This window comes from Channa argus, chromosome 15 (genome assembly GCF_033026475.1).
Source record: "Channa argus isolate prfri chromosome 15, Channa argus male v1.0, whole genome shotgun sequence".
In the NCBI taxonomy this organism is placed as follows: domain Eukaryota; kingdom Metazoa; phylum Chordata; class Actinopteri; order Anabantiformes; family Channidae; genus Channa; species Channa argus.
This window is the reverse complement of record NC_090211.1, coordinates 4,968,679-4,994,957: the sequence shown is the minus strand read 5'-3', so window position 1 is coordinate 4,994,957 and position 26,279 is coordinate 4,968,679. Positions and strand designations below refer to the sequence as shown.

General features: G+C 39.2%; 1 protein-coding gene across 1 annotated transcript in view; it reads right to left on the bottom strand.

Moving 5' to 3' along the window:
• Window positions 1-13,899: 13,899 nt before the first annotated feature.
• Window positions 13,900-26,279, bottom strand: part of tmem104 (transmembrane protein 104) — a 51,388-nt gene continuing 39,008 nt past the window's right edge. Inside the window, exon 10 of the mRNA XM_067477260.1 lies at window positions 13,900-17,485. Within this exon, the coding sequence (XP_067333361.1) occupies window positions 16,722-17,485 (764 nt within the window). The 3' untranslated portion in view covers window positions 13,900-16,721. The remainder of the gene's footprint in view (window positions 17,486-26,279) is intronic.

Below are 26,279 nucleotides of genomic sequence, written 5' to 3'. Positions count from 1 at the left end.
CACTGTAAGCTGAGGAGTCAAATGTGATTCTTAAAACATGGAGGGATTGTAAGAACGTGGGGGCCCCCGCCCTTTTATTCTTTTTGGTATTTTTATGTTTGTGTGCTGTGTCTGTTTTTTTTTTATTTTTGAGTGTTTTGTATCTGGTTTTGGTGAATTTCTTATGTATTTAGGAAATATGTCTGTTGTTCTTTTTTTTTTGGATCTATATTTGGAAGTTCTGTGTACATTTTTGATCATGTTGCACCTGCATGCTGTGGTCATTTTCTTACTTTTACCTGAACTCTATTAAGCAATAAATAAGAACAGTAACTTCAGAGTCCCTTACCTCTTGGGCCCAAAGGCCTATAAGCCTGGTGTCAACAATGAATTCATGTGGTAAAACAAAGTTAGTTGTTGATTAGTCAGCTACCCTGCTTAACGTGTCTGTAGCAGTTGTAGTTTCAGCAGTTGATGGCCACCAAATGCAATGCCGATTTTCTGCCTATAATCATGGAAACATTGTCTCAAAATTAAACAAAAACTAAAACACTGCCAATTTTAGAATTAGAATTGTCCACTTGCTGTACGACAACAGAAAGTTTGACACATGTGGCAGCTGTATCTACAGTGGCCATTTGATGGACACAAAATGAAGATAATACAAATATTCTGTACATGTGGGGCATGATTAAACACACTTATTGACAAATTATTTGGATGAAAACAAATTAGGGGCCGGCGCTGGCGTTAATGGACCAAAGTCATGTAAGAGATGGTGCTCATGGGATGGGTGAGAGGAAAAAAGAGGCACCTGGAGTGTAATTAGATATGACATCCAAAGCCTGCTATCAATTTGACCCCACACACTAGAGCTTTGGCAGGACTGTCCTAGACCAAGGACGAGGCAGTGAGGTAAGAAAAAAAGAGGAAAAGCTACATTGAAGTGAAAATGATTACAGGCCTGTAGATGAACACTAAGTTAGACTCAGTCAGGGAAATTAAGATAGCACTGAAAGCATTGACTGACTAATCAATGAACAGAAGAACATCTGTTTTTCCCCTTCATTTAGTATGTTTAGGTTTTAGGACTGTTGGTCTGACAGAATAACTTTTATCACTTTGAGATCTGTTCTTTTTTTTGTCTATTTTTTCCGTTCAAGATGAGATTATTGCACCATTTTATGTCGCACCATTAGGTGCAATTCCAGTGTAGGTACCACATCAGCTCTTATGCTTAGAGTAAAAGCCGCATAAAGTGATTGGCTGAATGATGGAAAGTGTGTGACAACTGGCTGAACATACTTAAGAGTTGCCGTGATTTTATTTGAGTGATTGATCGTGTAGAGGATTGAAAGTTCACATTGTGGACCCTCCTTCATGCGTGGCCTTATGTTTAAGGGTGGTAATATTGTCATGTGAGTCAGAATGTATGCGTCATGTCGAACATGTTAACGGTTACCCTCACATGGAAAATAAAACTGCATTAATGTAATTACAATATACGATCTCTGTCTAAAGATGCTTATTTCATGTTTGCATTAAAAAACAAACATGAACAAATTTGCTTGGAATCGTGGTCTTTCTCCTTGTGATAATGAGTGAAATCATTACAGGTAGTGGCAGAGCTCTAATGCAGATGTTGTCACACACTCATGACTTTGAGCACTTTAATCCAGAGTAAGAAATCAGCTCAAAATACTGTGTTTTATTTATCCAGAAAAGATTCTCAGTTCAAGATAACAGCAACACATGAAATGTGTTAAACAGAAGTCACAAAATATATGATGCTGACTTCTAACACAATACAGAAAATAGGATAATAATAATAAGAGATTGGAATGATATTGTCACAAAGTAAGAAGTACAACTATGAGAATAGTTATGCTGTAAATATACTAAAACTAAAAGGGTACATAATACATGTGATGCAAGTTCTGCTGTCATGGCTACTGTATCACTGCTCAGACCAACCTAATCTAATTAAGCCAGTGTTTCGTCTGTTTAATCTAAACAAGCTACCACAGGAAAAAGCCCTACGGTAAATGCCAAGAAAAAATTGTACCCAGGAATTTACTAAGCATCAGATTTAGAAAAGCCAAATGTTAAACATCATATGAATTATGTATAGATTCACTTCAGCCTATTTACACCAAACGACATATATAGCAATGTGTTGAGTGATGTTGCACTAATCATCAGCAATGACAACCGCTTAAAGAGGAAACTGACCTTGAGCTATAGAATGGACTTCCTCCTGTGACTGAAGCCCTCAGAGGAGGTGATTTGTAACAACAAACAACGGTTCGGCTGCACATGTGAGCCTAAGAAGTGGAGGAAGAAGACAGGAGAGACAGATGGCTTCAGATGAAAGGGGGATGACGGGATCTGGGAGGGAGGGGGTGTCATCAATTCATTTGAGCTGCAGCCTGAATCCCAAATGATGGTCGTGTAAAATTTCAAAGATGCAGCAACAGATTGAGCATCAAGCCTGAGAAAATCCAAGCAACAAGAGTTTAATTGGGATCGCAGACATGCAAGTTCAGGGTGGCATCAAAGGCCACTCTCTTCTGTACGTGTGTGTTACTGAGAGTTGCTCTAAACTATGTGGAAACCGTTCAAACTATCGACTGTGCCCAAGATTACAGCGACAATTTGCACTATTTTCCAGACCTTTACAACTGCATATAACAAACACCCCTGAGTTCTTCCCACCTTTAACCTCACTGGGCTTTGTGAGGATTAACGTTAAGGTAATTTACAGAAAAGCAGAATAAGTTTGAACAACAATCTGCTTTCTGTAATAGCACTGCAACTGAAACTGTGAATCAATAGATGCTATGTCAGCAGCGGCGGACAGGACCCACGGCTACTGCGTGGATTTGCTCAGAGGAGACCTTTCACCAGGGAAGGTCTGGAAACGTATGTAGCTGGTACAGTAAGAATATCTCCACATAATGTGGTAAATGTATTTAGTGGTTGTCAGACCATAACTACACTCAGTTTCCTTTGTCATAACTTGCGTAACATACCGTAGTGTTGTATGGTTCACTGACATTCAGCAGTGACTACATTTGCCTCGTGTCCCACCTGAATGTCTTCCCACTTCAGCTGTTTGACCAGCGTCACTCTGCAGGATTTAAGCTGTTGTCAGTTTCACCGTTTTGCATTTCAAAGTTAGCTCCTAATGAAAAGCGTGGAGGTGACTCTACGACCCACATGCCCCACTGTCCAGCCACATCAGTCCTGACTTTGTCACTTAATCCTCAGTGGACGTGCCCATGCCAGGCTGATGCAAGCTCCAGGAAAAGGGGGTAGGTGATGAAAATGAACCATTGATTTTGAGTTTGCAGAGGAAAATACACAGATAAGCCACAACATTAATACCACTTGTTGGTTTTATTATTAAAAAAATTATTTGATTTTTAATATATAGATTATGTTTTAATAAATGACTTAATGCATTTAATGAATAAAATTATGAGCTAACCGTTTGTCAGCACATAAAGTTGTTAACATTAGCTCCACCTTTACCACGAATGACCTTTGAATCTTATTTCTTATTCATTACTGTACTTGTTTTGTCATAATTATAAACACATAATTTGTATGTGAAATCCTAACTATTGCTGTGAAAATGTTTAAGTATAGATACTTTAGAATTGCACTAAAGTACATTACTGTAATTGGGTAAATGTATTTAGTTACATTACAACAAAAAAACTAAACATCGTTAAAAATGTGGTGAAGAGTGAGACAACTTCATGGAGATTTGGATTTGTTCTCATTGTATAAATGAATGTATCATAACTACATTTGTTTCGGTAAAAGAAAAATGTTAGTAGAACAATACAATGTACATCGTCCATCACCTGTACCACAGAGACAGAAAACCATTCCCTCTCACATTCACACCCACAGGCTATTTCAAACCACACACAGAAAGGCCACATCCAGCAGGTGGATTTGAACCAAGAACCCGTGAGGCAGCAGCACTAACCGCTCCACTTCTGTGCTGCACCAATGTAGGTAGTTTAATGTAGTATAATGTAGTACTAGGTTATTTCCAGTTTTGAATATATTATTCATAAACAGTGTTGAGAACAGATAAGATTCAAATAGACAGAACTGAAAACTGAAAATCATTTCTGGCAGTACTGCCGTTCAATTATTTAAAAGCTTTCACATTTCACATTTCAGGATACCGACACAATTGTCTTCACAGCTTTATGGTCAGAATAGCTGATTTGTGTGATTTCACGCAGTCAGAGCTGGTCCTCGATCTGCCGTCCAGACGTAGGCATGACTCCAGGCTCGCAATGAGGGAATAAGACGTGGTGAATGATGATTAGTGGCCACCTTTGGTGCCCTTAGGAGGTCAGTTAAATAATAAATAATTAACATTGGTAACCTCCCAACAGCTTTCCCACGGGGGTGGCACTGATTTCACCCCAGTGAACAGACCAAGACGCGTGGATGAGAATTTTAACAAGTCGATTCATGATACGTCTAATGACAGAAACAGACCCGGACTCACAGCAGCACTTCATGTGCATGCAGATGTGCAGCAGAGGTTTGACAGTGTCATTTTATTGGGTGTTAAACAGAAACGACTTTTACTTTGGTTAAAGTAATTTATAACAAGACTTCATTAGTAACAGCCTCTTCCTGATTAATTCAGGATTTATGGGGAAACAGGAAAAATATTTTTGTGTCCACCATTAAGTATCACTAAAATGTCAACACGTGCAGGAATATATACATTTATATATTTTTGACCTGTTGACAGTGAGTTCTTTAGAGCAGGAGTATACATTTGTCTATAACATACAGTAAAAGGACTAAACCTGTCTCAAATCTGGATTTTAACACCTAGAGTAATGTACTGACTCCTGTAAATATCCTATAGCCCATATCATGAATTTGGAGTTGAGTTGCAAAGAGGAATCATATTGTCCATCACTTTGAATCATCAGGACTGTTGCAGCAGTAGCAGCAGAACTACACTAGGCAGAGATGAGATGAAGGAAAACAGTCAATCTCCATTGAATCCTGACTCCCCAAACTGTGATAAGGAGCCCGGTAAAAAAAAAGAAGAGGGACTGATGTAAAATAATGTGATACAAATAAAATTTCTTCATTTAAATTGTAGATTAAATTGGCTTTTGCTAGCTAGTTGATATATTGGTGGTTTGTTTTGTAGGGCTGGATGTCCTATATTCAATTTAAAAAACTAACAATTGGGTAGTAAACTATTAATTCACCACCTAAACACCAAAAACAGTGTCACTGAGAACTCATTATTGCAACGTAAGAAAACAAACTCAAACAGACCACAAACATGTTTGGTAATGTAGAGGACACTTGACCTTTCTGGACGTTTACAATCAAAACACACACAACCCTTTTCTTTAGACTATTATTCTTTACCTCTGACCTAAATTATTACATTTTGGCTTAATTTGACTGTTAGTGAGTTAATCAATCTTCGTAAGGTGAATATTGTCACAGCAGTAAAAACAGCTGCAACAGCCACATTGTTTGATATTAACTTGCATAATGGTTGGCAATGGAAACCAACATAGATGCATGTTATATTTTTTGTATTTTATCATGCATGTCATGTATGTTACTTTTTAAAATGATAATGAAGACAAAATAGAGAAAGATCAAGTCAAAATTACTATATTGTTGTATTGTGTTTCTTTTGGTGCTACTTACATCTTAAATATATACAATAAATATATATACATGTAAGTCTGTGATTTGTGAGTTTGACAGCATCCGCTGGTGCTGGATGAGGAAGCTTCAGATAGGACTAAGGGAAACATCCTGTCCCACAGGTCACGTTCACAGCCTGGCACCAGCAGCGCACCTCATTTCATTGATGCAGCTGTTTCATATTTTGATTTTTCATAAAGAGAAGATCAACTAAAACAAGAGATAAAACACAACCCACAGTCTCCATAAGCAGCAGTAGGGTTGTGGGATTTTTGGCTGTGACAGACTCGTCAATTCTGTGTCTCACTTAGAACAGGTCCAAGTCCTAAATTTAGTCAAGGACTTTTGACTAATTCACAATTCATGAGTCTTCACAAGAAAAATGCAAGTCATTTGGAACAAAACTCCCCTCCACTGCATTTATGAGATACTGCACATCAGCCCCACCCGGTACGAAAAAGGCAGGAAAATGCCTAAATCTTTCTGACACACTAATAGGTTTTTGAAGGTTGAAAGTGATCCAGATATTTGCCCCGAAGCTGCACATAAGCCAACACCTTGTGCCTTCTACTCTGACCTTTATCCTACCAAAGAATTCCATAAAATGATGTTGTTTACTGTTTTCCCCTGGAGATGTGTTTCTTCCAAGTGGAAAAATATGAAACATTATTTAGACCACAGTGAGCTGAAAGTCTACTATGAAACCAAACTGTACACAGTAGAGTAATAAACATGACAATAAACTGTAACAGTGATGTCCAGAACTGTGGGGTAAATGATTTAGCTGTGAAATTATACTGTTTGCGTAATTTAGCACTTGGGAACAGATAGTAAAAAGGCTTTATGTGTTTCACTGTTCCTGTTTAAATTTACAATGTCCAAACTCATGTGAGAAAGAAAAACTCCATTAAGGCCTGGTGTACAAAGCTCAGTGGTCACATTTATAGTATGTGGTGGACAATGGAATGAAGACAACAAGCACAGAGCTAAGATTAACATCCATTGGTCTGAAACACACTGACCAGCCAAACACTGTAGCTTGCAGGAAACAGTTGTTGAGGACTAATTTCACAGGCAGATTAATCCACATATGGTGTTTTAGTGTTTTGAGGGCAACTAGACAGTGTAAGTGTGATTGAGTCAGAATAAACTACACTGTGTGTCTGTGTTTGTGGTAATGAAAGACCATATCTCCCAGTGTGGCTCATTGATGTGGTTTTATTAGTTCATGAGCATCAGTGGAGCTTATGATATATATCACGCTTTGATACACGCACTACCTGTTAGCAGGATCAATTCACTCTCCGTGAACTTGTGACTGGAAGGTTGACTGTTAAATCCCAGGACCAGCAGGACAAAATCTGGGTGGGACAAGTGGAAAAAGCAGCACTTGTCTCCTCTCTCATCAACAGCACTGTGGTGCCTTTAAGCAAAGGCCCCGAACCCCCGACTGCTCCAGTGGAGCTGCTCAGCAGCCTCAGGTTAGACTGGGGTGGTCCTGGGCAGCTTGCAGGTGTCAATGTGAAACCGTGGGAGTGAGGCCAGAATAAATGCAGTCATGGAAATACAAAAAAGGTAAGGAGAACCTTGAGGAAACAGTATTTCGGTCACAAAGCAGAGTGTGCCGCTGACGATGTGACAGAAAGGGAAAGTACCAGCAGCATGTCCACTGACTGCAGCAGCAGCACCTCGGTGCCTGTGAAGCTCTGCAGTGAGGAGGTGAAGACTGCCGCACCTTGTTCCCACAGACATTCAGCTAGAAGCGTTAAAGCTACATTATGTAACTTCTTTGAATATTTTAAGTAAATATTTGCTCCATAGCTTAGCCTAACGTGGAAAGATGCTGTTGATCCAGCTCAGCCCTCACAGAGAAGATTTAGCCTCTTCCAACAGATAGCTTTATTCCCAACATTTGCAGATTGTAGCTTTATTAAGACATGTTTACTAAATATAACTTCTGTGCAGATCATGTTTCTGATTACCCTGACCCCTCCACCAACATCAACACCAACCATCAGGCTGAAATTTCACATAAACTCACAATACAATTCGATTTATTCCTAAGAAATGAACAGACTTGTTTTTGTTTTAATGACCCTGTGACTATGACATGTTTAAAGGTCAATGATCAATAATCAGTCAATAATCTAAATCTTCCTGCTGACAGAGAAACATCACTGCATTAATGTTTTCAGTTGATTTGCCTTCTCTTCTCTAGCTAAACTCTGAGACAGTGCTGTAGTCAAGTGTGAGTGAATGAAACAAACAAAACTCCATATAAATGCTAATCTTGTTCCATGTCTGCTGGATGTGTAAATAGGCGACGGTTTGCGAACATGTTCACATTATGAGTTTTTTTATAAGGTGTAAATATTTTCATTTCAAGGAAGTTCAAATGAAGTTATTTAAAGACAGAAGCTCCTGAGCTAAACCTAGTATGTGTTTACAAAAAAGAAAAAAGAAAGAAACTTAAAAAAAAGAGTTTGGTCGATATATTTTTCTTTGCTTAATGTCAGAACATTCCCTCTTCTTCTCTCCATTATTGTTTAAGAGGAGCAGTGACTTATTGATTATTTATTGGCAGAGCACCTCGACTAAGTTCACTGGGAGAAGCACAATTGGTTCTGGGCCCAATAACTTGACCTTAGTGTATTTAGTTCCTTAAAAAACAGGTTAAGGCAACGAACAGTAAATCCCACCTTGGAAATAAAGTGTGAAAATCCTCAAATTATCCTTGGAAAACAGTTAACTAGCCTAAGGTACCATAAATCCATCCTTTATCTGTAACCACTTATCCTGTTCAGGGTTGCAGGGATGTTATTAGATGAGAGGCAGGGTACATCCTGGACAGGTCTCAGGGCCAACACAGAAACACACACAGACAGACAACCATTCGTAATAACAACTATGGGAAATTTTCATCAGCGTATTTTTGGACTGTGGGAGGAAACTTGAGTACCCAAAGAAAACTAACCCAAGGACAGTTTACACAGAAAGGCCACAGCTGGCCGGGGTGCGAACCTGCAGCCTTACTAGCTCTAAGGCTGCAGTGGTACCCACTCCACCACCGTGCAGTTTGTTTTTAATGTATAACTGCATGTTTTGTACGATCCTCAACAGCAGAATGAGAAACCAAACCTTAACAGTGCATAGGGACTTTTTTGTACAACTGCTCAGTGCTAAGAACATAGTGCAGAGTCAGCCCTTGCTTAGAATCAGTTTGCAGTATGAATGTGGAAAAAGGCTTTAATATATTACCGCTGCCATCCAGTAACACAATAAATTCAGAAAGTATTCAGGAGATCAGTTGCTGAACTGAAGCTCCATGTTAGGGTTCAGCAGTGTACAAGACTGAGTCACGCAGTTATGAGTGGCAGAGAACCATGAAGCAGTGCTGTACATTGAGTCATGCGCCGAGCCTGTTAACCAGACAGGTGCCACAGTCTCCAGGTGCAGTGAAAGGTTTCTCAATGAAGTGGTGAGCTGACAGCAAACAGCAGCTTGTTGATCTAACAGGTCTAATAGAGAGCTGAGGTGCACAAGATGCCATCCTGAAGCCTGTCAGTAGTGCGGAGATAGAAAACCAAAGAGTTTGTTTTTTCATTTTTACCTGCTGCCAGCTGAGAAGTTAATTTCAACACCTTAGAAAAAGAATTAAGGAGCTGTTAACAGGCCGTGTGTATTTGGACATGTGCTCAACAGGGTTCAGTGGAAGGTGTAAAGACACAATACTGGGAGGATAAAAACATAAAATAATGAAGAGATGAGGCAGCATTTAGAGTATTACATGACGAAGAAAGTGTTGTAATAGTACATTAATGTACATTAATTACAATTAGTAAGAAAGTCAGGGAGTAAAATTAAAGATAAAACCCAGAATCTGCAAACTGACAATTTTCAAAGACGCAGCGGAAAATGCTGAGTGATGAACGACTGCTGTGTTAATGGGGTCAAAGATGGACGTGTATGTCTCCTGCATGTAAACAACACGTTAAGAGTAATGGTTACGAATCATGCACTGACACTTTTCTCAGACACAACGCAGGCAGAATATTCAACTACAGCTTCTGTCAATTTATCAGGGAGGAGGAGAAGAGAATAACGGGACAGAATACATAATCAGGATTTAAGATGTGCTGTAAGGAGATAAAACCACCATGCCCAAGGCCAAATCTTCAAGGTTTCTAAAGATGAAAGGAAATCATACAAAATGCTCATAGGTCATTTTCTAAAATACTCAATGTTAAAAAATACATATGAAATCTCATTTGTGAGATTGGTTCATTACACTCCAAAACGTGTTTGAGGGAAAAAAAAACATCTGGAGAACTTTGTCATCCCTACTAGGAATAGGTTTGCAAAGTTGGTCCTGAGAGTGTTTCAAGTGAGAATATCACGATATCAGCCATTCACTTATGGTTTTATTATATCAGTAGCACCAGGACTTTGCTGATGGGTTTTGAACTGTTGCAGTCAAAATTGCATAATTTTGTACCAACTTTTCAAAAGGAAAAATTGTGATGCATGTTGTGATGTTTTATTTCTGAAAATGCAGAAATAGCTGCTCTTTTTTGTGTAATTCATTACAAATCAACTCAGTAAGAATGTCTTCAAAGTTCCAGAAGGAAAGTAACACCACATAGTGTTAGTAAGCGCTCATCAGTGGCTCAAAGACAGTACAGACAGTAAATTGGACAAAATTGAAATTTTGTGCTGGATTTATAGGGAGTGGGTGAATTTGCGTTACTTCTTTCAATTGCAATATATTGAATTTCTAGAGGGACTAACGTGTGATGTGCTAATGAATGGAAAAAGTCAGGAACCACACTGAAAGGCTCCATTCAGTGACTTCAGTGGTGGCTGCAGAAGTCTGTCTCCCATCACCAAGGACAGACAAAGGCCTCCGTCCTGCTTGATGACCAGGCTGTCAGAGCAGCTCGGACAGGAGTGACTACAACCTGTGAAATACTGACCCTAATATGTCCCCAAGAATCCTACTAAGCCCCGTTTGTGCTAATGAACTTCACAGCGACGAGAAAGGATGGAGAAAAAGGAGAGGTCATTAGAAAAAGGGAAGCATCTGTCTGGAATTAAAAGAAAGCCATCTGTCATCACGAGATGAGACTCCACCTGGCTGGTAATGAGCTCCAAATGTGCTACAAACCTCAGGCAGGGAAATATTAAATGTGAACGATGTTGGAAGCTAACAAAGGCAGTTGGCAGCTGAGGAAGATTGCTACTTTGAATTCCTCATTTCGATCCCACTCTTTCCTTCGGTTACTTAGTGCCAAGATTCACTAAACGAGCCCCTACCATTGCTTTAATGCATTCCTGTTTCCGCTTGTAGTGACTGTTTACCGCCACTACCTGAATTACTCTCATTAGTCAGACAGTGCCAAGGTGAGCACAACCTCTCAGCCATGATGGTCGTACAGCAGACAGCAGAGGAAACATGCAAGCCGCTAATGACCAGCCTGAAATGAGACGCTGGGCTTGATTTCCCTCCGCTCCGTCTGTGACTCGGGCCTGCAGTGGCCTCAGTTTCCTGTCTACTGCTGCTGACATTTAATAAAGCCGGTTGATAGAGCCATAATCTCCTCCACCGCTGGGACTTACCTGTGGGGGTGAGCAGGTCTCACAGTAGCACCTGAAGCAGCCAGAATAAATAAATCTAGTAAAAAAAAAAACACAGCTGAGAGTGTGAAAAGACTGCAGATGGTACAGTGTGATAATGTCTCCTCCCAAGGACAGACTTGGGAGTTCTATGACCATCCTACCGGTCACACTATCTGGAACAAAGCTAAAATTAAACTTTCTGCCTTTTAGTAGGAAAATGAGGTTGTTGCATGAATAAAATGTCCCCACTTATAATACAGATACAAAGGCCCATAGCTTTTGTGACGGGACCCCCCCCCCGGAATTATACAACATGTCGTTTATTTTGGTGAATTACTGGGGGGTCACGTATAATATGACAAGCAAGGATTGAAAACAAGTCAAAATGAATACAACTGTATGTGTCAGAACTGTTTTTTTTTTCTTCTTTCCGCTCCTATTAATCATCTCCAAAGTACATAATACAACAGCTGCACATTCCTATAGATTGGTTCAACAGTATTAATGATGAACTTGGAAGCTGAAATGTCCAAGTTCCCTGTCAAAATCCCAACAGTGTGACAGCTGTAAAAATGTAGTGGTTATTTCTTAATATGAATAAATACATTTATATAAAAATGTACATTTCTTATATCTGTGTCTCATTAAAAAAAGTCATACACAGTCGTATCAAACTTCTGTTTATAGTACACAGTGCAGTGCACTGCTGGTCTACTGGAATGTAATTAAGTTGGGTGTCGCATAATTTCCAACTTAGTCTGAGGTTAATACAACACACCACAACAATCAAATCATGTACATGTAAGATCAGTCCCGGTGGACATTTGACTCATAAGGAATACTTTTATGTTTCACACATAAATGTAAAAGTTAACATGTCAACAACACATGAGTAGCATGAAATAACTCGAAAATGTTTAAGGTTCCTTGCTGCATTCTAAACTAACAGCTTGTTTTTCACATGAATTAAGCCTGAAAACTGTGGATCCCTGTAGAAATGTGAATAGTACAAACATACATAACTTTTGCCTATGTAGTCACATCATATAGTGAAACTATATGGAAATAGAAGAAAAGGAAACATCCAGAACATCCTTCATCGACGTCACTTAAACTCTGCCGATAATCTAACCCTGTATCACTAAAGCATTTCCGTGGTTGAAGCTTTTGATAGATGATCAGCAACTGAATCAGCAATTTATAAAAAACTTTCTCACATTTCACCATGGGAGATCAAATATTTGCAAAGCAGAAGCCTTTACTTGCTTGCTCTTCCAGCCTTGGTAACATGACTGCACAAATCATGCAGCAATTAAACTCGTGAATTAATTAAGCTATGCCAAGCTTGCATTTCCAATTAAAACTCTACCCTGAAACACTCAGACACACCCCACATACATAAAAGGGCAGAAGGTAAATTGAATTACACTGGAGCAACTTGGCTGAGATTGAAATTCAGCGGGGGAGGTTTGGTTTGATAATAAAAAGAGGGATCTGCTATGTCAATGAAAAACTTCATGCTTCAGGGATGATTGAGGTGAAAGGTGTAAAAAAAAAAAAAAAAGATGCCAATTACCTGGAGAGCAGATACAAATACTGCTTGCTGTGAGTCTGTGAAATCCTGGAGAAGTATGGCTGAGTGCAAGAATGTGTTATAACTAAAGTAACAGCCAGCAGCTCTGATTCATACATTCAATTCGCAGAAGTCAATCTTACATTTTTATTGCCTGGAGGGAAGAAGTGGATTTGAATAGGCCAAGTTGAGAAATCACACCATTTAAACACTTTTTATTTTTGCACCCGGTGTCATGTTTTTGTAGTTTTTGCCATCCTGCAAGCTGGTTATGCAAGTACTATTTAGTGGTTTCAGTGGAATCTGGGCATTGCTACATTGCTGATCATAGCAATTTGAATAACTTGATAAGAACTGGAGTAAATCTTGAAAATTACGCCAGTGAACAGGTTTCAGTGGTTTAAAGGTTTTCTAATATTCACTAACATTACAAACCACAGGCCCTACTTTCATGAAAAAGAAAATCTGATACAGCACATTAGTTAAGCTTAGGATAAGCTACTGGCCAAACTCAATATCCATAATACTGTATCTTTTTAGTCATTATTTGTATTGAGGCAGTATATTATGCAACAATAACCACATCTGAATTAAGTATTTAATCTACAAAATACACACTCTACAGCCTCCACTAGCTTTTGGAACCTGAGTGAAGAAATGTGCTCCTATTTAGCCACAGAATAATTAGGGCCAATACTGATGTTACAGTGCAGAGCAAGGCACCTAACTTTACTACTAGTCCAGTCAACTACAGTTTTCACACTACACTGGTAAAAACAGCATAATTGTGATACTGACTGAAAGACAAACATCTGTAACGCTGTAGCAATAGGATGTACTCTGTTCTGTCCCCATGCCTCTGGCCATATAGTGCAATGATGCCTTGCAATGCTATGGCCTGTTATGGGAAAATAAAAAACATTCATAACAAGCCTTTCAGATAACATATTACAAAAATAAAATTACAAAATAAAACAAAATAACCCGAATCGTCATAATATTTAAGGGACTGGGGTTTCAAATGAATGTCCAGATTTTATTTTCTTGTGAATAGTAAAAATCAAACAGAACATCCATTAAAGCAGTAAACATCCATTTTAAATGCTGAATCACAGGCTGGCAAAATGATTGTAAACAAATGCCAGAAGCATGAATAAAACATTGAGTCAAAAAAAAAATCTTTTTGATTGTAAACTGAAGGAAAATCGTTGTTGAAAAAGAAAAGCTGGTGAGTATAGGGGGGTGGGGGGATGCATGAAGATGCGTTGAGGGAAGCTGCTTCTCACAAGATGAATAGAGTCGATAAGGTTAAAACAAAAAATTAAATCACCTGTTTAAAAAGGCACACTTCACAACTCCAAACTTGAGTCATCAGAACCACATTTTCCATTCTCATCATCTAATGGTTCACTCACACATAGGCATACAGTCATATCAATGTCTCAAGATGAAATATAAATATGTCTCTAAGGTTAAAGTGTTTGTGCTTTTAAACAAAATGTTTCATTTTTGGGTAAAAAAAAAATATACATTAGGATTTGGGAGGATGAAAACCAAACAGCACAAAAGTGGGAACATGAGCATAAATGATGTGGGTGAATTGGATGTGTGTTTATTACTGCATACAGTGACTGCAGATTTCTGATTAATTTCCAGCCGACTGAGACAAATGCTGACAAGTACATATGGTATATACAGAGATGCTCAACAGCAGTCTTTGTTTAAATAATAAAGACTATTTATGCCAGAATTGTGAGAATCTGTGACTGTATTTATACCGGTTGAAAAGTCGGATGCAGATTCTCAATGAAGTTTGATGAGGACACAACTTCACTGGTAGATTTTAACCTTCAGCAGTACAGTGGTGCTACCACGCTACACTGCAAAGTGCAGTTCTTTAAAAACACCTGAGTCACAGCACATTACCTTTCAATTTAACCTGCATTAAAGCAGTTGATGAAAAGCTACGCAGCCTCTCTAAGTGCTGCACAACCCACTGGACCCCCTCACACCCTTAGATTAGTCTTGCATTCTTAGTTGCCCACAAAAATAATGACACTACAACAAAGTAGTTACGTTGAAAGTGACATGGCAGAGTTCTAAATGTTGAGTCTATTTTATAGTTTGGTAAGACCAAAACAAAAAATAAAAAGCACATCTGAAAACACATGTATAATGATTTAATATGTTTTGTGTGTATGTGTGTGTGTTTGTGTGTGTGTGTGTGTGTGTGTGTGGGGGGGGTAATTATCACTTTCTTGACAGTTTCAACTTAAAAACTGAGAAATTAGCTTGTAAATTTGTGGTGGAGCTGCTGAATGGGATGGCATTACATGGAACAGGTGTACCTAATGAAGTGGCCAGTGAGTGTTTAAAGAGTGAGCCTGACAGAAATCTTTGGGTTCGACCACCACACTCTCAGGCTTGAGTCATAGACATATGATGTTAATATGTAGAACTTTTGAAAATATTTTGGACCATAGACATTTTCTGGAAGCTTCTATATTCACTTATCCAGTGTTTTGTACGTAAAAAATACTCTATATTTTACTTTTATTGCGACACTTGCTGTAGAAATCCCACGTTTCTGCAATGAGTCACAGTTGCATTTGTGTAATTTCAAGAGCTATGAAAGGACCAGCATGCATGCATTGCAAACCTTTAGACTAGGCAAAGTAAGAAGTGGCAAATGGAATGATTCAGACACAGGATTCAATTAAATTGTTTAACTGAACTAGTATCAGTCAGCGAGAGTGCAACTTTAGGACAGTGGTTAATGTATGAAGACAGAGCTGGTTCAGAAAGACCCTTAGCTTTTGGCCACTGATGACTTCTTTGGCTGCTGGAGCAGAATCCCTATTATGCTGTCAGGTGTTGGGCTAAGTGATGGATATAGTATGAGGCTGACAGAATTGTAAATGGCCGTTGAGCGGTAAAAAATGAGAGACATGCACTGTATGTGAACTACAGACACAAGTGTCTGGTGATAAACAGAGATAGGTCTCTTCCTGAGGGCCTATCTGTCAGTGGATCTGTCATGGACGGAGCTTCATTGTTCATGAGGGGAACGAGGAGATTGGAGGCAGCTGTAGCTGAGGAATGGACACACATCAACCGTGATCGAACCTTTGTCCCTGATGTGTTCGTTTTTCTTCTTCTGTTTCTCTTCCAATTTCATTATTAAGCTGAGTAGATGCCAAGCAGTTTTGCTACAGGACACAAGTTTGGACGTGACAGGCTTTTTCTCTTGTCCCTGCTGCTGCTCCTTCGATGGCTTTAATATATTTTTATGGGCAACAGTGGGCCTTGTGGATCATATAGCACTGAAACAGTTTTTCCAAAGTTTGGGATTTGAATAAGACACACAAATAAAGAACAACGGAGCTGACAATCAACAAATCTCTTAAGGTGTCAGTATGTCTCAAACAAAGTGCGCATCAGTAGCACTGAATATACCTAATGTAATTTATACATGTTTGTGAAACGTATGTACTTATTTAAAGCACACTCAACTATTTAGATATCTTTGAAAACTAGTGAGTACAAAACCTTGTGAAACCCTCAGACTTTCAGGTTTGTTGACAAATAAATCACTTCAATAATTTCCCTTTTGTTATTGTCATGCACCTTTGCAGCTTTTTTGATAAAACATAAAGCACTTGACCTTTGGTCCCTTTCTTTATAAAAAAAAAAAAGATAATTTACTCTTTATTACATTTCATTTAATGCAATGAAAGTCCCATAAAAAGGCACACTGTCCAATCAGCAGCAGGTAAGGCCCCGTGTACAGGAACAAAGAAACCGGCCAAACAAGGCTTCTTAGAAAAAGTTCTCATTTCTTTGTGTCAGTTAGGATGATGTTAGCTGTGACAAACATGAGGCAGAAGGCAGCCCACAGTAAAACGAACCACACCCAGAAGGCGTGGCGGAAAGGAGACTGGTGCTTATTAACTGCATCTCTGCCCATCACGGGCTCCAGGTGGCGCCTGGCGTAATAAACAAGAAAGGCTGGGACAACATACTGGATCCCTGTGCCTGCGTATGCTCCTGTTATGCCCACCAAGGATTCCAAGTTGTGGGTGCAGAAGGCCACCAGGATTGGCGGCACTAGTGTAATCAAGGGAAACACAATACGATCCACCACCCAAGGGTAGGTACCTCCGTCCCGGTGAAACAGTGTCTTCCAGTTGTTGCGAAGTGTGACAGCAATGATGGGGAAGTTGGTGCTGATGGTGAAAACAGGAAACAGACCCAGAAAGTAGCGCAGTACTGGAATGTCCAACACGTTGCAGTTGTCCGTAAAGTTCAGGGTGTACATGTCATGCAGGAGTGAGCTGTCAAAGCAGAAGATGGCGGTGAACGAGAGGAGGACGTAGAAACCCAGGATCATGATATAGTCCGCAAACACCAGGGTGCCAACGCGCTTTTTGTCAGAGATGGGTGTAACCAGGGATGGCAGGGAGTGTTGGCACATGAAGGAGTAAACACACACTCCAAATAGGTTGGGGACCCCAGAGAAGGAGGCAATAGGTGGGTGGCCCTCACCTGTGCCTTTACCAATGCGAATCAGAGCCAAGATGATCATCATGGTGAATGCTGTAAAAAATACAACAGAAGAAATGGATTAAGAACACAAACGTGACCAGAAATGGGAAGAAGTCCTACTTCAATGCTTTGTGTGCAGTCTTTACCAGTATTTAACATAAAGGATATTATTTCACAACACCACAGCCAGCAAATTCTGCCGTGTTCATAACAAGGTTAAATAACATTTTCTCTCACTTTTTCTCAAACTGAGTTTTGGACCATTTGGCCTCCTGCTGGCCCAGGGATGGTGTAGTCAGCAGATTGAGTTATCTACTCACTGGTCGATGAGGAGTGTGACCGGAGCAGCATACTGTAATATACATGCAGGTTTATACTACCTCCTCATCATATTTTGCTGCTTTCCCTGAGTTGCATTATTATGATCTTGTCCAATAGCAAAATCTACCATTCATGAATACTAACCAGACAAAGCTTGGCTGCAGTATAACCATGAGGAGCTGATGCCTTGGGATAGTTCATCTAGGGCTGGGCGATATGTCCTAAAAATGTAATCTCTTTTTTCTGTGTTCTGGACAAATTACATTTTTTAAAATCTTTTTTATTTTCGAGTATAAACTCAAGACAAAGTATGAACAAGCCAAATTTCATTGTCTTATTATATTGACTTGCATGCATCTCTTGATTCTTCTTGATTCAAAACACATTTATTAAACTCCAGCGTTCCCCAGTAATCAGGGCCAAATGTAGAATATTAATAAAAAAACACTAGAAAAGCCGTTCTCTTTTTAATTATGTAAACATTGTAAAGAATAACACTTGCAGCAGCTATGTAACAATGAAAGCAACACCCCCCCATAACACCAGCATATGAGGCTATGAACACTTGCAGACAGAGCTGATCTACACTCTGTCATGTCCCTGATTACAACAGCACAGCAGTACATGCACAGTAATGGTTGCTAACAGAAGGCTAGTTCTTCTATGGAGAAACTGCGACTTTTTTTTAAACTTTTATTTCCTTCTTCACCTGCTGCGCCCATTACTCCAGCTTGTTGATTAGCGAAGCCAACACAAATGCATGTGTCTCCAAGGAAATGGAGAGAGAGCTGACATTACTGATGGTGCTGCTGTTTAGTGACAGCAGAGCAAGTAATAATCTTGATTTTCTGATTTAGATTCATGTTTTGTTTTGAGGGTTTTTTTCCTTTTTTCCACATTGTTCAAAAATTAAATATTCAAATTATCAAATTAATTCCATATATCGCCCAGCCCTAACTGACAGTTTGGGGTCTTGGATCAAACTCTTTTCATTCTACTATGCAAATGACAGCCACCAAACCATCTTTCACAAACATCAATTTCTAGAGAAAGAACAACTGTAACTTCATGCCTGGCTGATGTGTTCTTCTGTGCAAAATCAAGGTTTGTGTCACAGAAGAATAAGCAAAAGCAGGATGCACATGGACAGACACTGAATGTGAGTGGAAATGTTTGTTTCAATGTTTGAGTGTATTTACAGCACTAGTTGAAAATCTGATTCAATAGCTTTTGGCTCGTCTCTTCAGGGGTCGCCACAGCGGAACATGTTCCGCATGTTGATTTGGCACGTGTTTTATGCTGGATGCCCTTCCTGCCGCAAGCATCCCATTTGTTTTTTTGTTGTTTTTTTTTTTACCCGGGTTCGGGATCGGCACCAAGGTTGTCTGTGCTGGCTGGGTGGGGCCACACCTGGTGGGTTGGGATCCGCAGTTTTCTGCATCCCGACCCAATGCTTTACCACTGAGCCACCAGGCCCCCAGTTGAAAATCTGATTAATTTCTAAAATGACAGAAGTTAATAATTGCAAATTTCAATCCAGGTTAAAATCATGTTCTCTATTGGCTTTATTTGGACTCCCCTTTATTTGCATTCTTATCTTGTTAATTTAAGAAGTTTAAGCTTTGTTTTTTTTTTTGTTGTCGTTTAGTTTTTGATGTTATTAGCACAACACCATAGCTAACACAGGATTCTGAAAAAAAGTCTTTCAAATGGAGAAGTTTACTCTCCCACTGTGGAACTGCCTCCTACACACATCAGGTGTAAAATCTAAACAGCAACCATTTCATGGCCTGACAAATCACTGGAGTCAAGTGAGGCTGGAGAAGGACCCCGTGTGTCTCCTGCTGTTTACACTGCATCTCCAATTTAATTTTTGGAGGTGTCTCTCTGGCAACTAGCATGAGCATGTCTAAAGGTGTGACATGCAGTCATTTTGGGTGCTGACTGTCATATGGCCCAGTAAGCTGTCTCACCTGTGTCTCACACACACACACACACACACACACACACACACAAAATCAGCCTGTGACACCAGGAGTTAGTCATAGCCCTGCAGCGGCTAACGGCCAGCTCTTCAACTTTCATCATCAAGCTGTCCTTTTAACACAGGGTGACATTTAGGAAGTGCCAGCCAAAGCATAATTGGCCACACATATGCAGAAAATGATTCTGTTTAACGCTTTTACACGCACTGCAATACTGACTGTAATACATTAATGAAAGAATGAGTCCCCTGCTGCCTTTGGTGGAAATATTTAGGAGGGTAAATACTGTATATTGCAGATTAGTGTTGCTTGCTTCCACCACAGGTTGAAGTGTTTCACCAGAGTGGAGGGGAAAGTGTACTGTACAAGGTGGGAACTTAATTAATCAACTACTGTGTGCTCTTGCAGTGGCACTTTAATTCATGTCAGTAGGATAAAACTCATTACAGTTATCAGGGACAGACTAGGGAAGGTACAGAGGGAAGGAGAAACCCTGATCAACAACAAAGGCATTTAGAACACAGGTGTAAAAAATGACCAAGAATGGAAGTTTATGTAGAGGATTAAAAGACAGCAGTAGTACTAATTGCGTATTGTTTGTATTCTTTTCATAGAGAATAATTAAGAAAAAGAACGGGGCAATGCCTCTTCTCTGTGTTTCTCTGCATTTTTTGTAAACCCCGTACCTAATCTTTTGAAACCTCATCCCACAAAATAATGAAGTATGCCTGCTCAGAGACTTTGAGAATGTGGCCGTTTTAAAACTCAGTGAGAGCAGCTTCACTCACCACCCTTATGAATAATTATTTTCCGACCGTAAGACAACTTGAATGTGGAGGCAGATGTTTACAAAAATTTGAAAATACTGGGATCATTTTGACGTGTATAAACAAATGTTAACATAAAGACAAATCCTTTTTAATGGCAAATAGATCTGATGAAGGGCTCTAGGCAGCAAGAAAAAGGGCAACTACAACTGAGGGATATTTACCATGTGCTGATTTTGTGCTGAACAGCTACATTAACAAACTTTGTTTCACACTTTCCACACATCTACATGTGAGCATGTACATCAGTGGCCAAGGTCTGTAAACTTGCACAAGTGTTCAATGTTTAATGTATCTCTGGCCTCCATCCAATGTAATCTCACTCTGGGGAAAATTGCAATCCTCAACCTCCTTCAACCTCAACCCTCCCTATACATAGAGGTCAGATGATTGGGCAACAGACCAGCTTTAAAAAAAAAGGACACTATCCATTATTGATTTATTTAATTATCTAACAATTATTATCTTAATCGATCTATTAATTGTTACAGTCTATAAAATGTCTCAGCTCTTAAAGCTCCAGATCAGGTTTTTAATTTTCTTTTCTGCTCAATAGTCTTTCAATCCATTGCTATGAGAGGAAAGTTCCACAAGTTATCAATGTATGATGTCAGATAAGACATTTGAGGTCCTACAGTTAGTTAAAGTAAAATATAAAAAATTATATTCTGGATTGCATTATATTCAGAGGGGGTTCTAATGTTTTAGACCACTCATTTATTTTGAATAGGATGGCAAAACATTAAAACTACCTCTTAATATAATTCACTACAGTACAACGTCAACGATTGCAATAATAAACACACAGAATTATCACCTTTCTGACATCTTCAACTAAAAAGAAGGAATTATATCCTCATAAAAGAGAATAGAATTTATGGCAGACTTGCTGTACTGGATTGCATTATTTGTGTACTTAATCAAGTGGCCAGTGAACGTATAGGACTGCAAATGTTTTCATCTCTGCGGATAAATGTCTACGAAATTAACTTTAGTATGTAAAAGCAGCTGTCTGATCTTTAAAAAAAAAGTCTGTCAACAACTTACTGCTTGAGGAATGACACTAGTTGTGTTATACTGGGCTTGAACTTCACTGTTTGACAAAAAGCTTCATAAAGCTGAAGAGGGATATAAAACAATTTCAAAGCATTTCAGTATACCAGTACTAGTTGTGATAATAATAATAATGCAGAAATGTGGTCACCCCAAGACTATTCCCAGAAGTGGAAGAATATGAAAAGTAACTGAAATAGGCAATCGTGTTCAAGAGTTACATAAGAAATCCAAAACACTAAACTGGAATAAAATTCCTCATCCCCTCAGTTAGGTGTAGTCTACAAAGGTCTGCATCATGTGGAAGAAAACTATGAAGAAAGCCACTGCTTACTTCAAGACATAAGGTGGTATGCTTGGAGTATGCTAAGGAGCAGCTGAACAATCAACAAAAAAAAAAAAAAAAAAAAAATTTGACACATTTCCAACAGTCAAACCATGTTGATGGCTCGCTGGTGTTTTGGGGGGTGTATGTCTGCATCAGGGGCTGCTCAGACATACACCCAAAGGTACCCAAAGAGATTGGAGGAGGTTGTAAAGGAAAAGGGAAGACATAAAAAGTATAAGCGGGGTACACACTTTGGTTTTAAACACTTCTTGACCATTCTTTTACTTCTGAAGATGAAGGAGCATTTGTACTAGATGAACGGTGCATTAAATATTATGCTAATGGGAAAAAATGTTTGACCTTTTTTGCCATTTCAAAATAAGGGGATGCAAAGTTCTGTACTTGACTCTAAAGCAGTCTCCTGTAATCATATAAGATGGAGGCTGTAAGACACCACTCCCTTTCCTCAGCACTCCCAAGTCCAAATAGACACCTTTCCTGTATGAAAGAGCCACCACTACAACCTCTCTGTCTGGTCCCTTTGCCCCTTCTGTCCTTTTCCTCCTGTAAACTCTCATCTGCTCTCCACCTTTCTGTCTGTAAGAGCGAGGTTATGTGAGACATAGCAAACAGACACCTCACTACTGAACACAAGGGAGAAAAAAGGTGCAGGAGTCTTTTCTCCTTCTTGCCATCAGCCTTCACAGGAAGGAAACAAGCTTAGGGCTTTTAATTAAGAGTGCCTCAGGGTGGCTGGGAAATACTAAATTATCGAAGTCAGTTTTTTGCAAGGCCAGCCAAGATTAAGATGCTGCAAGAGAACCTGTAAAAAAGGACGGCGTGTACTAGGTGTACTATTTAACTGTAAGCTCCCAGTTAAACATAAAATGGGGTTAATAACCAAGTAAAATTCCAAATCACTCCAAATCTAAAGCTTTTTTTTTTTTTTTTCTTTGCCCACAATTCAAAAATTTTTTATGGTAACTTCAGGCAGGGGACTCATTTGTCTTACTTAAATTACAGGAACTAAGTCATTATTTCCAAAGAAATTGAAAGTCAATCGGATGGTAGAAAGGAGCTAGAACAAAGCCACTAAAATGAAGCTTTTCTTAATGTGCTCATTTGTCAACGATTCCCGGCTGCATCATGCAACTTAAAGTGAGCAAATCAACTATGTCTGTGACAATTATATTGCTCTCATTACACCTATGGCTATGAATCTCAATGCTGAAGCATTATGCGGCCATGGAATAGGGCCTTAATAGTTCTGATCACCTTTGCTGGATTAGAGGACCAAGGAGTCCAAAGCTTTATTTGCATAGTAAACTGAATAAGGTTGCCTTAAGAGAGTGGTGTAAATCACATTCACATGCAGACCATACAGACCATTTTGAAACCAGTAAGCACATGCTAATGTTGAAACGGATTTTAGGTCAACTTTTCTGCTTAGAGCCATTATTGCACCTGAATTATTTTATAGTCGTCTTTCTTTTAAAGTACTGCCCAAAAAAAGGGTGAGCAATACAGACTTTAAAGCTACGCTACAATATTTAACAGAATTTTTGTAACAGCAATAACAATGAGGATATTTTAAATAGTAATTTCCAACAAAGTGGGCCAGAAGACAGCAAAGTACAATATGGTCCCTTTTTATCAAATATTGTTTTAGTAGGTTTTAGTAGGCCCATAACGCAGACTCAGACAGGAGCACTGGCAGCAGAGTGTAGATGTTCTCATCTAAACATTTCTAAGGGAACAAATTTGATTCAGCTTTCTATTCTTTGCTGATCTGGATCTTTGATACTATTTGCCAATCACAAGTTTAATTTCCATCTGTTGCAGAATCATTCCCAAATGATAGATGAGGGTCTTCTTTTGGATTCAACTTTTCCAACATGCCAGCTCAACCACCATGTTGTGCGTTTGGAGGCCCATGTGAGGTGCCCACATTATGGACTACAGTATATGCAAACAAATCCATATATGAGTACACTGACACCATCACAATAGGATCATTCTTATCACTAGAAATTGTCATGATTCATTATAGAATATATGATATGGTACAGACTTATAAAAATTCTACTCATGAGTTCCTGCTGAATCCGTAATAAAATCCTCCACATTTCTGTGTCACCCTAACAGTGCAGCCCTACAATAAAGTGGCTAATCCTCCTACAGTATCTGTCCAAAGATCCTCTGCAGAACTCATTCATTTAGATGGGATGAGCTGTTTACCTCTGTAAAATATCTGTCAGGATGTGGTGATTACATGCACTTTCAATTTGATATGCTGGCACTGCCAATACTCTCCACAGCACTTGGCATACGACAACAGGAACAGAGTAAATTGAGCAGGTGTCAAACAGCCACATATCACACCCACATATCTAATACCTGTCCATCTCGCAGCCTATGATTTATTCACGTGGATGGGGATGGCAATAACCTTGTGAGGAATGCTTCAGCTTACCAAACCTCCAGAGGAGCCTCTTACACACGTATTCTGTGGGAGCAAACACGGCTGTTGCTGGTAAGCCAGGGCTGGCTGATACTCTCAGTGCTGCAAGGAGTCACTAAGTGCCAATTGAGAAGGACTCTTCAGGGGCTATCGCTTAAGAGACAGGTTCCCTGGGCTCAATTAATGAGTAGAAAATGGTAGAAGGTGAGAGGTGATCAATCTCATGTGCGACAAAGCAGGAGAAACCTGCAAGCTGGGGGTGGGGTCTTGCTCCTTGGAGAGAATGAGTCGGACATTTAAACCTGAGCAACTCCTTGATGACAGTAGGAAGGCCAAGGACTATGTCACTGTGCTTGTCTGGTTGAAAGACTGGAGCGTTTTAAACAGCAAGAACACACATACTGTACCCTAATGAGGCGTAAAGTTCTGGACCCGTTGCTCAACTGTTTTAATCATCTTGTTTGCCAATATAAAAATCTTCCCTTCCCTTCGCTCCCATTGTTAATTAAGAGAGACACTCCTCGAGAACTCTTGGATAATCTCTACAGTAATTAGTAGTGCTGGCTCTCTGCCCAGTCCACATCAAGGTTTCAGGATTTCTTATTTAGCTCTATCACTTGAAACCTTTTAAGTGAACTGTTTCCATTAGTGCACTCACTGATTGAAAATGTTGACAAAATCACCTAGTTACAAGGATTTTCTGAGTTTTCTATTATTTGACCTCATTCTAAGTATTGTGTCAAACAATGCATTTTAAAAAAAAATATGTCTAGACATATGTAGGTTTGGAAATTCATCATATATGTACAGGACTGGATGCAGGATTGTAAACAAGAAATATGAGCTAAGTGATACAAATATGAGCTAAGTGATACAAACCAACTCATTAAAAACTGGTTCTTTTAAAAGAAATATCTAAAGAAACAGATGTAATTCCTCCTTTCCATTTTTTTTCCTGAGGTGAATAAGGCAGTAAGGTTACCAACTATAATTAAATGCTTTTGTTACTGGGCATGGATCCAATTGATCATATTTTCAAGCAAAGCCAGCAGACATTCCCCTAATTACACAGGAAGTCTTTTCAGAAGGAAATCCGACCTCTCATTTCGGAAACAAACGTCAATACTAAGCAGGAACGAAGGACAGGATGACAATACAACAACAACAAAAAAAGACATCAACAACAGAATTCAGAACACAGAAAATGGCCGTGATCAAGTGCACATGGATGTTTAGTCACACTCAAAATAAGTCTGATGCTTTAGTCCTTGGCTGACAACAGGAATAATCTTTTCCAATCTTGTTCTTTTTACCCTTAAATGTAATTTTTCAGAACCTCTGAACTGTGGTTCTGCTGTATGGTTCATTAAGACTTGCTCATATTTTACCATTCCCTAGTGAGCTGCATGTTCTGGACAAAGGCCGCTGACCTTCAAAAACAATGTCTCCCTCCATCACCCGTTGAAAATGGCACTGGGCAGCTGCGTATATCCCTGTGGGTACTTTCTAAGCATCTTATACAAAGTTGTAGTAAATATGAACACTGTAAAGATGGTGAGAGCCATGGGACAATGAAGCAATGAGTCTTCTTTGATGTTATTCCTGGTGCACGCTACTGCATTTCACATAACTTAATTTAATCACAGCTAGAACATTATAGCTTATGAAGCTAAATAATATAGCCAGGGTGAGCCAACAGACACCACAAAGCCTGTAAAAGATGCTGTCTTAAAGGAGCAACAGGTTAGCAAATAGGACAGATACCAACCCCTCAAATATAAGTCAACAAGTGTGATTTATCTGAAAGCAAGCAAACTTTTTTCACCATCAGATTTTGGCAAGACAATTAAAAACAAAGGAAACTGTCTAA